Source organism: Astyanax mexicanus, chromosome 15, assembly GCF_023375975.1.
Source record: "Astyanax mexicanus isolate ESR-SI-001 chromosome 15, AstMex3_surface, whole genome shotgun sequence".
NCBI lineage: Eukaryota > Metazoa > Chordata > Actinopteri > Characiformes > Acestrorhamphidae > Astyanax > Astyanax mexicanus.
Window position 1 is genome coordinate 25,076,610 of NC_064422.1, and position 15,059 is coordinate 25,091,668.

Genomic DNA, 15,059 nt, shown 5'->3' on the forward strand with positions numbered 1-15,059 from the left:
AAGATAGTTCCACACTGCAGACAATTAAACTGCTTGTTAACTTCTGAAAATGTGCTTCACTGCCTCAGGTTGTGGGAAATGTCAATTTGAGATGTCTACAACAGTGTCTTAAATCTTACAGTGGTTAAAACAGCCTTGAAAGAGGATCTCAGTTGAATCCTCTTTAATACAGCCCCTAAGAGTTCATTTCACATATGCCTGACATGTGATCATCTGTCAGTACTTTAGACTGGACCAGAACACCCCTCATTGTCTTTTTTTTGTCATTGCATTTTTCGCACTATAAGGCGCAACTGATTATAAGGTGCACTATCAATAAATGTCTATTTTCTGGTCTATTTCTATAAACAAGGCGCACTGGATTATAAGGCACATTATGTGACGCTAGTAAGAAACAGCCGAGTTGCCATGTAATTCAGCTAAGCTAAGTTAAGTAAACAAAACTGTAATTATAAAAAAAAAAACATAATGTTTTTAATGTTTTATAATTATAATTATAATTTTCCGGTAAGTCAGGGTGATATTAGCTAGTGGTTCCTCCCACGTAGCTTGTTTTAACGCGGTAAACGCACAGGCTACAGTCTGATATACTCGCTTATGAACAGTGAAAAAGCTAGCGCTGAGGTTAGCATCTAATGCTAATGCTGCTCCAGCAGTGCTAGCTCGGGTTAGCAGCAGGCTACAGGCCGATAATACTCACCTCTGAACGGCAAAAGAGCTAGCACTTAGTGCGGTAAGCAGCTAATGCTAATAATGCTCCAGTCTCGAGTATCAGTGCTGAAGAACTAAACTAAAACTGCTCCTTACAATCTGACTAGTAGAATTCATACATAATGTGCCCCGGATTATAAGACGCACTGACGATATTTGGGAAAATTTAAGGATTTTAACAGAGCGCCTTATAGTGCAGAAAACATGATATAAGGTATTTAGTTAGGTTATTTCAGTTATGACACAGTCAGTGTTCTAATTAATGTATTTTTTTGTTTATTTTCAGATTAATTCAGACTCTGCCATGCCACCACCAGCCCCAATGATGAAGGCTCAGATCAGCCCTCTGGCAAACATGTTTTCCCAGGAGCCGCCCCGAAGCCCTCTCTCCCAAGATACATACTCCGGCAAGTGACACCCCTTCTGCAATCACTTCTGTCTAATCAGTGTAATCAGGGCTTACTGTCTAATCATTCTTTATGAGGGGCCTCTTGCTCAAATAGACATTCCTGTATCTTCATTACCGAATCCTTTAATTATGCTTTAATTATAGTTTTACTGGGATGTGAATTTGAGTAAAATAAGAGTGCCCTGTGCTTATATTGAAATGTTGAAATTAACAGACCAAGACAGCCTCGAGGACAATGGCCTGTCCAGGTCTACGTCTGTGTCCAGCGGCATGAACACGATAAAGAAGCTGCGAGTTCAGACCATCTTCCCACACACAGCTGGGAACAATGAGACCCTGCTCAGCTTCGATGATGGAGAGCTCATCACTTTGCTTATTCAGGAAGAGAGAGACGGCTGGCTCTATGGCGAGATGGAGAAGACCGGGCAGTAAGTCAATTGGAGTGTTACAATAAGTGTTATAATATTTCATTTTCTTTAATAGTGCAGTTTGTATGCTATAGAAATGAAGGAAATGTATTGTTAGAAAAAACATATAAAAGAAATGGAATTTTCTTTAGTCTAGAATGAGAGGTGCTAAGCGGTCATTAATTCAGTCTCATCTCAGTAAATTCATGACTGAACACATTTCATTAAAAATAAGCAGAACTGTTTTTAACCCACACACAATATCATCGCTGTTCAATGAAAAACCTGTATATCCACAACAGGAGAGAGATGAAATAGTCTTAACTTTCAATAGAATTCAGCGTAAAAAAAACACTTATTTCAGGTGATTTGGTAGAATTTCTATTGGTCCATTCAAAAATTAATAATTATTTAATATAAGAGACACTTTGTGTTCAAATTGTGTAGTAAACTACAAATGGCATCATATTTACATGTCACTGTCCAGTTTAAAAGCAGAAAAATGTTACAAAGTGGGATATTGTGCAGATTAAAAGTTCTAGGTTTAGCTTAAATGTTTAGATACCAAAAGTCATAAAGTAATACACAGGACAAAAATATAAACGCAACAGTTTTGGTTTTTTTCTCCCATTTTTCATGGGCTAAATTAAAAGATCTAAGATTTTTCCTATGTACACAAAAAAATGAGTAAAAAAGGCATTTTGTGTACATAGGAAAAGTCTTAGACCTTTGAGTTCAGCTCATGAAAAATGGGAGCAAAACCAAGTGTTGCATTTAAATTTTTGTTCAGTGTAGAAGGCAGTATGTAAATTGATTGTGGAGTGTTACCTCAGGTGATGACTTGGGAATTTGAATTATTTGAGGTTGAGCGAGGCCTAATGGTGCGTGCCAGATGGATGGGCCGCACGTGCCATTTCTAAAGTTTTGTGGATATTTAACATTCCTCGATTCAGAGTGTCACGTGTGTGGAGTAGGAATATATCACAGAAGACATTTTCACCCACAGTGGACAGTGCAGTGTGTGGTAATGATTGTGACCGGCAGCGTCTGGCTAGAATTGTCTGTGCGAACGAACAAATGACATACACAGTCAGTGAAAACACATTTATTTACTGTCTCATGGCATTTGGTATGTAAGTATAAGTCTGTTCATGCTGTTTCAATAAACAGTTTTTTAAACTTGTTTAGGTAGCTAGTTGATTCATCTTTATTTCTACTGAATATTCAAATAATTTTTGTCCATTTAATTTTTACAAACTCTGAATGGTGTTTCTAAAACAACCAAAGTGTTTATTAAAAGTCAATATTAAAAAAAGAAAAAGACTGTAAGGTGAATTAACTTCTCTACTGGGATCCCCTCACTGTTCATGGGGACTCGAGTCACATGACTTGGACTCAAGTCCGACTCAAGTCACATAAAATCAAGAGATCTGTGACTCGACTTAGATTGTACCTTCACTGCCTTAAGAAATTAAAAGATTTTTAACATCATTTATTTAAATAAATAATGTTTGCATTGGTGCTGTTTTACTGTAAAGGTGGGCACGTGCTGGACGTGCCGTAGCACAATGCTTAATAGGAGCATGTGAAGACAGCACCACAGTAATGGACGATACGTTTATATTAAAACAAACCAAGCAAAGCAACAACATTCATGCTAAATATAGCAAGTTATGTTTGTTGATCAGATTCTCCTCGTCCATCGCCCACGCAGGAGTTTACTGCAAGAAAGACCTGAGTTACAGGGCCAGCCACTCCCAGCCAAGAGTTCCTATTAAAATGTTACGTCACAGGTTCTTATTATTTAGTGAGGTTTACACAGGTTATTGTTATTTGTTTTGATTTACAACAAAGACAAACTTTATAAAGATTTCTAGCCTAAAAAGGGTTTAAGGGTTGTACTCCAGAGTATGATATTAAACACCTGGTAGAAAAATAAGGTAGGTGGATTCGACAGGTGGATTTTTAAGTTTAAGACTTGGGACAGACTTGAGGATCAATACTTGGGATATGAATCATGACTCTTAAGACTTGGTACTTAATTCTGGGCTTGAGTGTCAAGACTTGGTACTTGACTCTGGGCTTGAGTCTTAAAATTTGGGACTTGAGTCTGGGCTTGAGTCTTAAAACTTGGGATTTGACTCTGGGCTTGAGTCTTAAAACTTGGTACTTGACTCTGGACTTGAGTCTTAAAACTTGGGATTAGACTCTGGGCTTGAGTCTTAAAACTTGGGATTTGACTCTGGGCTTGAGTGTTAAGACTTAGGACTTGACTCTGGGCTTGAGTCTTAAAACTTGAGACTTGAATCTGGCCTTGAGTTTTAAGACTTGAGACTTCACTCTGGGCTTGAGTGTTAAAACTTGGGATTTGACTCTGAGCTTGAGTGTCAAGACTTGGGATTTGACTCTGAGCTTGAGTGTCAAGACTTGGGATTTGACTCTGGGCTTGAGTCTTAAAACTTGAGACTTAATTCTGGCCTTAAGTGTTAGGACTTGGGGCTTGACTCAGGGCTTATGTGATTTAGTGACTTGTTCCCATGTCTAGTTAATAGTATATCAGATGTGTTATACTTATTAAATTGTTATTTTGCTAATCTGCTTCCATGCTAGGAGATATTATCTGTGGGCATATTTTCATCAGATCCCAGTCAGTTTTTTTTTGCTGTCGTTATTCTGTTTTATCTCCCTGTTCCGTCTTCCACTTAAATCAGTAAGCATAACTTTACAGAAGTGGAACGACTGGTTTTGTGTTTCTCTTTGTCGATTTTAACTTTCTGATATGCATACAGAAATTGCTGAGGCACGTGTGGTATGCCAGAGATAGCTCATGTCAGAGTTAAGTAAATGTGCTGGTGCCTTAGGCCTATCACATGACTCAGCCTGGTTAAACTGGACTTTTTTTTTTTTGCATGTGCGTGTTTGTGTATGTCCTATTCAGTGTGTCAGACACTGTGCAGTATGTTACTGTTGTAGTATATTATGTTATGTAGTTATATATCAGTGTTGATGTACACTATCATCAAAGCAATTTTTTAGGAAGATAAAAGTAATTCTTAACACTACCATTAGTGAGCTGTCATTATCCAAATCACCCTGCATTTACCACACCAGCAACAGCACTTTTTCCAAAGCCATTAACTGGAGAGAACGCATCACTAATTGCTTGTGATTTTGTTTTTAATTATATATATATATATTTTTTTTTTATTTAGTAAAAGAGGACAGTTTTAATGAGCTCCTTTATTATATCTCATCTCAGGTTTGGGAAATTGTGTGGTGCGGGTACTGCACGTCTAGCCGGGGTTACGGTTTCTGTCAGAGGTTTGAACACACTTCTCCTAGCAGCCATTATGCTGTCATTACTGTTTTGAGAAATGAAATGTCTTTGTGTCTTGCAATTACTGACGCGCACTTTTAAAGCTTGGCAGTTCAAAGTTAAGATCAACTGTCTGTATAAGACAGTTCCTAAGCAACCGAGTCTTAATGCATGTCTCCCACAGGCAGCACAACTGCACCTCTACAGTGACTCCCTTTTTTCTTGGGAATAATGGGAAGATGGAACCTTTTTAGCCTGATGTACACTGTGTTTATCAAAAGTGAATTATGAAAAGCGTAGAGCTGTGTGTGTTTTACCTTTTTTTCCTATAATATCTGTTTTTTCTATAATATATAGCTAAATATTTCTTTTTTGCAGAAAAGGCTGGTTTCCTTCATCGTATTGCCGACCTTACACTGAGCCTGTGATCACAAATATGTGAGTGTTTGTTTCTCTCAGCCATATTTAAAGCTTTCACTTATTTAACAGACTGTGTCCAAGACAAGGCTGGCTACAGTGCTACAGAGGGTCATTATGAAGAAATAGACAAATGGTTTTTAGTGTGATCATTAGTGCGAATACAACAATGTGTGTGTTTGTGTGTGGGCAGGGTTGAGACCACCCTGCATAGCCTAAATGTGGCCAACCTACCTGAGCAGTCTGGAGAGGTCGAGGACGAGGAGGATGAGGAGGAAGACCAGCCTGTACTACTGCCTCCCCCTGACTACAGTGACTCATCCAGGAAGCCCTCCACCCCCTCTCCGCAGAACATGGTACAACCCGCTCCTCCGCTCCTCTCCTTCTCTTCTTTCTCCAGCCTCCTCAGCTCCGTCTGATTTTTATTTATTTATTTTTTATAAAGAGAATGACCATAAAGAAAATGGCCTGTTCTTGTTCTGATATCAGAAATGTAGAAATTCTATCTTACCAACTGTTGCTAGGTTAGACTAACTTTACAGGCTGTTGTTGAAAGTCCTGTTCAGTTTTTTTAGAATCCAAGGTTTTACCAAAATACATGAATTTGGAATGTATTTTATGGCCAAAAGTATATGGACACCTGACAATCGCACTTTTATTCATTTTTTTGGACATATTGAGCCCCTTTGGGGGCTATGGTTGGCCATACTTTGGAAAGTTTAGTTAAAATAATAGCATTTGTGTGGTCAGGCATGTTGGACTTATGTCAGATATGCAGACATTGAACTTAGCCACTGTGTCTAGATTAGACAAACTTTACAGACTGTTGCTGAAAGTCTTGTTTAGTTTTTTAGAATCCAATGTTTGACCAGAAAACGTAAATTTTGAGTGCACTTTATTGAAAAGTATATGGACACCTGACAATCTCACTTTTGGACATTTTGAGCCCTTTTGGTAGCTGTGATTGCCCGTACTGTAAGGTTTTCTACAGGATCCAATCAAAATAGCATTTTTGTGACCAGGCACGTTGTACTGATGTCAGAAATGCAGAAAGTTGGTCTTAGCATCTGTCGCTAATTCAGACAAGATTTACTACAGGGTTTTGTTAAAAGTCCTGTTCAGGTTGATGAGATTTATATTCTGTGCAGTCCAGTCAGAAAACCTGGCTCACTGCTGACATTCCGATTCTTATCAAAGGTGTTTAGTGAGGTTGAGGTCAGGGCTTTGAGGTCAGAGTTCGTCCACAACATACGTGACCAACCACCTCCGTGCACAGTCAAGAACAAGAAGCATATTTGTGAGCTGCAATATTAACATTAACCTTCACTGGAACGAAGGAGCTCAACCCATGAAATCAGCCCCAGACCATTATCCTGTTGGCACTACACAGTCCTCTCAATAGTGTTTTCCTGGCATCCACCAAACCCAGATTCATTCATTAGACAGACTGCAAGGTCTGTCCCTTAGTTGGCATAAGCATCTCCTGCACAGTCCCTTGCTACAGCAGAGTTGAATGAGTCTTTTACTGCTGATATGCTGCAGCTTGACCAGTGGGTCATTGGGGGGGTGTGATGTATTGTCCAGAATGGCTGAGAGTTTAAGTGTCCTCCTTTCAAGCACTTAAAAACTGTCCAGAAAGAAGTACAGAGAGGCAGAGCCAGCCTTCGGGAATAGCTTACTGCAAAGAATACAGCACTGGTGGACGATCTTCAGAATTTTGCTGCAAACATTTAGGAACCTAAGCTTTACATTTACAGCATTTGGCTGACACTCTTATCCAGAACGACTTACAAGTTTGTTCCTATTACAGACTTGGGCCAATGTAGTGTTAGAAGTCTTTCCCAAGGACTCTTATTGGTGTATCACAGTATAGTCACCCAGACTGGGAATTGAACCCAATCTCCCACATGATATAGTAGCTCATAAGCAGGCGGTGGTGTTATCCACTGTGCCACACCAACCACTGTACCACACCACCAACATTTCTCCCAAATTCCAAATAAAAATATTGTCATTTAGAGCATTTATTTGCAGAAAATGAGAAATGGCTGAAATAACAAAAATATGCAGAGCTTTCAGACCTCAAATAATGCAAAGAAAACAAGTTCCTATTCATAAAGTTTTATGAGATCAGAAATCAGTTTTTAGTGGAATAACCCTGTTTTTTTAACTAAAGTTTTCATACATCTTGGCATGTTCTCCTCCACCCGTCTTACACACTGCTTTTGGATAACTTTGTCACTCCTGGTGAAAACCTTTAAGCAGTTCAGCTTGGTTTGATGGCTTGTGATCATCCATCTTCCTCTTGATTATATTCCAGAGGTTTTCAATTTGGTAAAATCTAAGAAACTCATAATTTTTAAGTGGTCTCTTATTTTTTTTCTAGAGGTGTATTCTGTTTGCATTTGTTTTAAATGTGGATAAGATCCATCTCTGACAGGATCAACAAGTTTTCATGCAAACATGTAAGTCTGAACGTGATCCAGTTACTAGAATGCATGTAAATATCAGGTGTAAACAGAACCTTAGTATTAGTCTCATGTAGGTGCTCTTTTTTAAGCACAATTCTGTGCAATTTAGCTAATTTAAAAAAAATTAACACACCCACTCACTCCACCTAAGACTCCACCTATCACTTACAAAGTGATACAAAAACAATAGGAGGGTGAGGACACGCACATGTTTCTTTTAAGACGTGTGAAGTCAGCAACTGCCTCTTTTTAATCTGCCATCTTTGGGTCATATTGTAAACATTTTAGTTGCTGAACTAAATAATGGTAGATAATGGCACCTACAGTTGACCACGGCAGATCTAGAAGAGCAGAAATCCTACAGCATTCTTTGATGGCTGTGCTTAAAGCCACTGAGCACAGTACAGTATGAACCATTCTTCTGCCAGTGCTTGTTTATGGAGTTTTCGTGGCTATGTGCTTGATTTTTTTATTTTTTTTAATATAAAATTGGTAGAAGGATGTCCACATACGTTTGTTCTTGCGGTGTATATATTTGCAGTTTTAGTGAATATTAAGGGTCAAATTATTTCAGTCCAGATTAAGCAGCATAGCTTTTTTCTTAATGGGAGCACCACTATTATGCAGTCTCTTTAAATAAAGATGGTAAACATGTAATTTCACATTTCTAAATGCATTTTTAAGGGAGGAGTATGGATAACTCAGCTTACTTAAAACTCAGATGCTTTTTAGTACTAAAAGCTCTCCAGCATAGAGGTCCTCTGTTAGCTCAGCTCCTCTGTTGGCTGTACTGTCCTGTGCGTCCGCATACAAAGCAGGGAGTCTCGTCAGTACCGACACAGGCACAGGCCCTCCCCGGCAGGTCGAGTTTCCCCTCTGGGAATCAACCTGAACCCTCCCAGTTCACCCTCAGTCTCCGCAGGTGCACAAACAGAAGCCAAGCCTAAAGCAGTCAGTCGGCCTGTGCTCTACTTTTTCTCTCTCTGTCTCTCTCTCTTTTTCTTTCTATCTCTCTATATCTCTACCTCTCTCTTTTTCTCTGTATACACTGGTAACCTGCCACAGAGAGCGCATTGAACGCTGAAAGGATTCAACAAGTAAGAAGTGGATGAAAGGAGTTGGGACGTAGCGTAAAGGGGGGAAAAAAGAAACGAGCTGCAGTAACGTAACCTTTGTTCTTGCCAGGGGGACAAGGGAGGGTTTGAAGAATACTAAGCATGACTGTCATTGTGTAAAATAAAAAAGACATGTGAAAAATGCTCCCTGCCTTGTTTGCTCACAGTGCATGGGGAGGGGAGGAGGAAAGACAGAGGGATGAACGTTAGATTCCAGCACATCAACAGCTCCAGTGTGTAGCACACATAGACAGACTTGCTGTCTCAGGGAAGAAATGAGCTAGTAAGCTGAAGCTGAAACCCACGTCATGCATGGAGACAGGACATTTTGGGGCCAGTCTTAAAAAAATAAATAAATAAATAATTACCTTGGAGTAATGCCATGGATATACTGACAATTTTGGGTTTTTCTTTATACCGTATTTTTCTAACTATAAAGCACACCAGATTATAAGGCACACTATAAATTATGTCTATTTTCTGGTCTATTTTTAAGCATAAGGCGCACTAAGTGACATTAGTAAGGATGCCTACATTGAAGTGAGCAAGGGCTTTGCCATGTTTCCCTTCTAAAGGAGAACCTGGGGGACGTTAGAAAAACATTTTCTTTTAAAGTCAAATGAACTGGATGTTAATCTACACAGATTTCTCTCCTGAAAACTGTTTATTTGGATGAGAAACGAAAAGAAATATAAGAAAAAGGTGTTTATTTATAGTAAGCTTAGAATTCCAGTATTTTGTTCAAGGGTGAGCACTAACCCTGATTAGCAGTGCTAGCCAGCTTCGGTTAGCAGTGCTAGCCAGCCCCGGATAGCAGCGCTGCCCAGGCACGATTAGCAGCGCTACTCAGTCCCAGTTAGCAGCGCTAGCCAGTCTCAGTTAGCAGCGCTAACTCTCTTATACTCTGTTATTTATCTGTGTAGCTTTACTGCTCATTACAACCAGACTGGTAAAATACATACATAAGTGCACTGGATCAAAAGGTGCACTGATGATTTTTGGGAAAATTAAAGGATTTTAGGTGCGCCTTCTAGTCTGAAAAATACAGTATTTATTCTTTTATTAAATAAGAAGCGAGAATGTAAAGATCCTTCTTGAGGTTCTAGACCAGGGGTGCCCAAATGTGTGCAGGCCTCACCCTGTATTTTGCTACAAAAATATTTATAATTTGACACCATTTTGAAGGTAAATAAGAAGTTGGTAAGTTATGTATCAAGTATAAAATACTGTACAATGTGTGCACAAAAGTATTGAGATATACCAGTGCATTTGATATTTTTCTTAAATTCACAGTTTGCCCTGCTTTTGTAGGTGTAACTGTGTCTACTACCCAGGGAAGGCGTTATAGTAGATTTTGGAGCGTTGGTGGGATAATTTGATTGATAGAATGCAACACCCTAACTCATCCCAGAAGTACTACCAGTAGCTTGTGCACCATCATTCCAAATAATACAGTCCCACTACTCCACTGTTTAATTCTGTGGGGCTAAATACCTCCCTAGCCCTCTTCTGGCATTAGTTATGTTGTCAATAGATTCATGCTTATCAGCTCTAGAGAGAGTCCTATTCTATTGGCTAAACATCTAAAGAGGGCCTAGACAAGCTGTATTCATGGGTTTCTTTGCTAATATGTTTCAGCAATGGGTGCAACTTATATAAAATAGCTAAATGCATTCCTTAGAAGGGGTGTCCACTAACATTTGGACATATAGTGTAATAGTGATGTTCTCTCACTGTTTGAGCCAGCAGGTTTAGGGTTGTTTTCTGGCAGGCCAAATTAAACATCTTCATGGATCAGCTTTGGCCCATTAGCCACAGTTTGTGCAGCTCTGATTTTTTTCTGGAACTGTCCAGTCAAGACCCATTTAGCAAACTGATGCTGGTGTGCCCCCTAGAGGAATCTAAGTGCTCTAAGACAAGCTGACACCAGGTTCCCTCAATGCTGTGGCACTTTGTTTACCTCCTTGTTGTACAACCTGTCCATCATCGACCAGCCTAACTCAGCTTCAGAACTCTAATCATGTAGTGCTGTTTACAGTTTGGTAATAAAAATTATTGCTTTCAGAACCAGGTACTTCAGCTCAGTGGAATGTGAAGTTGGATTGTCTGCATGAAAATGAAGTGAGGTAGGGTTTCACAATCGTCAAGATTTTCCTATAATTAGATCATGGAACGCTTCGTGTGTCCCAGCCTCAGCTGGCTGCTTTAGGATTGAAAGAACAATGACTTCCTTTTCTAATCCAACCAGTCTGGCAGGGTGGCTCTGCTTAGTCTGTGCTGAGCTGAGGATCAGCGCAGGAACCTAATGTCATATTCTGCTTCTAGAGGCCTATTGCACTGCTAATAGTTTTGATTTTTCTTTTTTTGTGTGTGCAACAGGTGTCTTTGTCAAACGGTACTTCCATGCCTCCCTTTCTTGGGTGAGTAAAAATAGGTACAGCCTTATAGCTCCCAAAATCTGCTTACTTTTTTTATTTTTTATTTTTTTATTTTGCTGAGATGAGTTTGGTGTCTTTATTTTACTGTTGTTGTTCTTTACTGTTGCACTGGAGCTATAATAAAACTAACACTTAGAGGTGGGTAATATAATAATAATGATAATTTATTGCAGTTGTGATATATTTTAGCGTCATAGGCTTTCTAAACATTATGATTCATATCTATACTTTGCTAACCTGGTGGCTGCATGTTTCCATTAAATGTTGCTAAATTAACATTTGTAGCTCCAGCACATAACCAAACTCATCTTGGCCCATAAATTACCTTTGGGGTAAGAGGGGAAAATAACCTATTATTATAAACTCAACCACCACTATTAATTTTTACACCTAATAAGTGACCCTAACACCTCTGTTCCTTCTCAGAGGTGGGAATCCCTTTGCTACAGTCAGACTGCGGCCCACAGTTACAAATGACAGATCTGCACCCATCATCTAATGCCACACTACACAACACTTGATCTGGATTTGGGCCTCGTCTTCATTTTGATTCTTCATTTACAGCAATTTGGGCTGTTTTTTTGAAAGATAAAACTGAGAAGGGCTTAGTTACAGATGTCAACTGAATGTTTTTAGAGCTAAATTCAACCACACATGCCCATCTTAACATGAGAAAAAATATTAATTAAATGTGGTTATTATTTATCTTATCACTAGGTTGGTTTTATTGGGTCCTGGTTCAGAAGCAGAATCACTTTGTAGTCTAAAGTTCTTTTCTTTAGGTTCTGTCCAATATGAAATCGTTTGACCATATTGGTCTCTTTGGCTGTTAACGTGTGAGAATTGGATCTATTTGTTAAATTAAACAATAGTTGACACTGTTTTAGGCCAAAACTTGGAGCACTGGAGTCTAGAATATTGAATGTCTGTTCAAAGCATTTTGTTGTAGAAATTAAGATGAACTATATAATGCTGGTAGTCAAGTTATTTAGCTAGATGAATGTCTGTCTGGTATTTGCAGTAGCATTTGTTCCTCTTAACCTGCTGTAGAAGAAGATTCTTGTTTTTCCTCTACATCTTCAACATTTTTTAAAAGAGGTAACTATAAAGGCACATTAATGAAACATGGTGATTAATTTCTCCTTCTGTTATTTAATAGAACATTTCTTTTCTCTTAAAGGCAAGTAGTTTACCTGGTGTTGACTGTGTACCAGGAAAAATAACAGCACAGCATAATACACAGCTAAATATACTGACTCTGCCTGAACAGATGTGCATTTTATTCTTGAAATACCAATGTCAGGATATTGATGTGGGGACCTTTCTTCTTGTTTGTTGTTAGATATGTGTATATTTTATTTACTCTTGTTTAAACATGTATGGGGTACCTTTTTTAGCCTGTTGCGACATTGATTCTTTGTGCTATTTTCTGTCAGACATGATGCTGCAATAAAAAATACTGGTTTTCATACTATTGTTTTGTCTGTATTTACTTTAAATAAAAAATAGTCGACTATAAAAAAGAGTTGACGCGGAATTTCATACTCGACACGTCGTCAAAGTGTGATGGAGCGAGAGAGAGAGAGCGCGAGAGCGCACACGTGAAAAAACAATGCCCACAGAAGAAGAGACACACGCCTAGTGAGCATACTGACTGGCCTCTCCTCATGCTTAGTTGGCCAATGAGGTTTCAGTGTGGGTGGGACTTGCAGCGTGCAGTGTAATAGCATCGCTGTGTCGATTAAACTCAAACACATTTAATTACACAAAAATACTCTACAGTCGGTCTTTGCTAGTGCTGTTTGCAGTACAGTTTATAAACTGACTACTATATTACCTGCGGTGAGTTAAATTACTGCAGAGAGCTGCTGAGGAGAGTTTAAACAGGCTGTTATTAACATTACTATCATTAGTTAAACTAACGTTAAATGGCTAAGTGTTCGAGAGATACTGTACTCTGTCTACTCCATTAAAATTAAATTATATGTTATGGTTACTACAAGTAACCTAGAATCTCCTGAAAATAACATCCAGCCTGCGTGAATGTTTCCTATAAAATACTTTGTAATTTTTAGTTTAATATAGGTATGTCAAGCTATCAAAATGTGGTGCAAAATTGGTCTTGAGGCCTAAATGTTTAGCTGTCCTGTATTTCTTGGTCTTTCATGATTTCTGTTTAATACTGGCTGCAGGGGTTCTCAGGGTACATATGTCTGTGCCAGCCTTATCTGCTCTTCATAATCTACATGCCTATGGAAATGTTTTGTACTTGCTGCCACGAGTCAATGTTTCTTGAGTTTCCTCTGCAATACATTACAATTTTTCTATGCAGGTTGCTTAATACCTATATTTTAGTTTCATACATTGGTGCTGAATGGGTACATTAGTTAAACAAATGTTTTGATATAGGTTATTTAAAAAAAAAATACTGTAAATACTATGTCAGAATATCAAGTGCACTAGTTAATCAACTGGACTTAATTATAAGAATAACAAGGAACAAATAAAAATTATAGACCAATTTTTTATTGCCAATTAAGACATTTACAAGCCAGTAAAACTCTTATTAAACTCTCACATTATAGCATGGCATGACTATTGCCAAGGAGACAAAGCAAGGCCTCAATTTTACAAATTTTATGTGATTAAACACACTATTAGGTTTATTTTACTGTTTAGGGATAAAACAAAAATATCAATATCAAATTGTTATGCACAGACTTCCAAAGCATTTAATAAAAAAGAGCAATATTTTTATTCCAAGGTAAATTTTGGTTAATAAGATTAAATTTTTCCTTCACTGGAATATACACTGCCTGGCCAAAAAGTTGCCACCTGGATTTAACTGACCAAATGATCTGGGGTTGCTGCAGTTGGTCAGGTCTGGGTTCAGCAACACTATAAGCTGAAAGAATGAGGTCAGTTGACTACCTGAATATACTGAATATAGACCAGGTTAATCTATCAGTGGATATCTTCTTCCCTGATGGCACAGGCTTATTCCAAGGTGACAATGCCAGGATTCATGGGGCTGGAATTGTGAAAGAGTGGTTCAGGGAGCATGAGATCATTATTTTCACACATGGATTGTTTACCACAGAGTCCAGATCTTAACCCCATTGAGAGTCTTTGGGATGTGCTGGAGAAGGCTTGGCGCAGCGGTCAGACTCTTCCATCATCAATACTGCAAGATCTTGGTAAAAAAAAAAATGAGTGCAACACTGAATTGAAATAAATCTTATGACATTGCAGAAGCTTATCAAAACAATGCCACAATTATGTGTTAAATTATCCAAACAAATTTTTGTTAATTATGTGTTAAAAGTATGTGACTTTTTTTATTTAATGCCAACTATTTTTTTGTGGCAATCATGATAAATCGACTGATGATCTCAAATAAATAGGTAGGATATGAGAACATGATACAAGATGAATTCTGTGGAAATGCATAGATATTATAGAGATATCTTCAGCAACAGATGAAATTCATGCATTTCCATTTTTACTACGCATTTTTCATGGGTGATGCTATGACCCTATCGCTAGCATTGTAGAGCTGTTGGCCTGTTGAGAGCATTGGTTAAAAGCGCTGTATTTTGGGATGCTGGGGAAGAATAATATGTCTGTGCTATTAGCCCTGAGTTTGAACTCTTTATCATGTTTCACTACAGCCACCGCAGGCCCATTTTACACCGGAGTTGTCCTTTAAAAGACTTCTTGTTCCAGTGTGAGAGTTTCAGAGCTTCAGCGCCACCTGCAGGTTAAACCCCTCCTA

At 38.5% G+C, this 15,059-nt stretch overlaps 1 protein-coding gene across 1 annotated transcript in view; it reads left to right on the forward strand.

The window, feature by feature from the left end:
- Nucleotides 1-12,753, forward strand: part of baiap2l1a (BAR/IMD domain containing adaptor protein 2 like 1a) — a 49,609-nt gene extending 36,856 nt beyond the window's left edge. The window contains exons 9-14 of the mRNA XM_007251186.3: nt 998-1,118; nt 1,335-1,548; nt 5,222-5,281; nt 5,454-5,616; nt 11,226-11,266; nt 11,711-12,753. Coding sequence (XP_007251248.3) covers nt 998-1,118; nt 1,335-1,548; nt 5,222-5,281; nt 5,454-5,616; nt 11,226-11,266; nt 11,711-11,783 — 672 coding nt within the window. The 3' untranslated portion in view covers nt 11,784-12,753. The remainder of the gene's footprint in view (nt 1-997; nt 1,119-1,334; nt 1,549-5,221; nt 5,282-5,453; nt 5,617-11,225; nt 11,267-11,710) is intronic.
- Nucleotides 12,754-15,059: the final 2,306 nt, after the last annotated feature.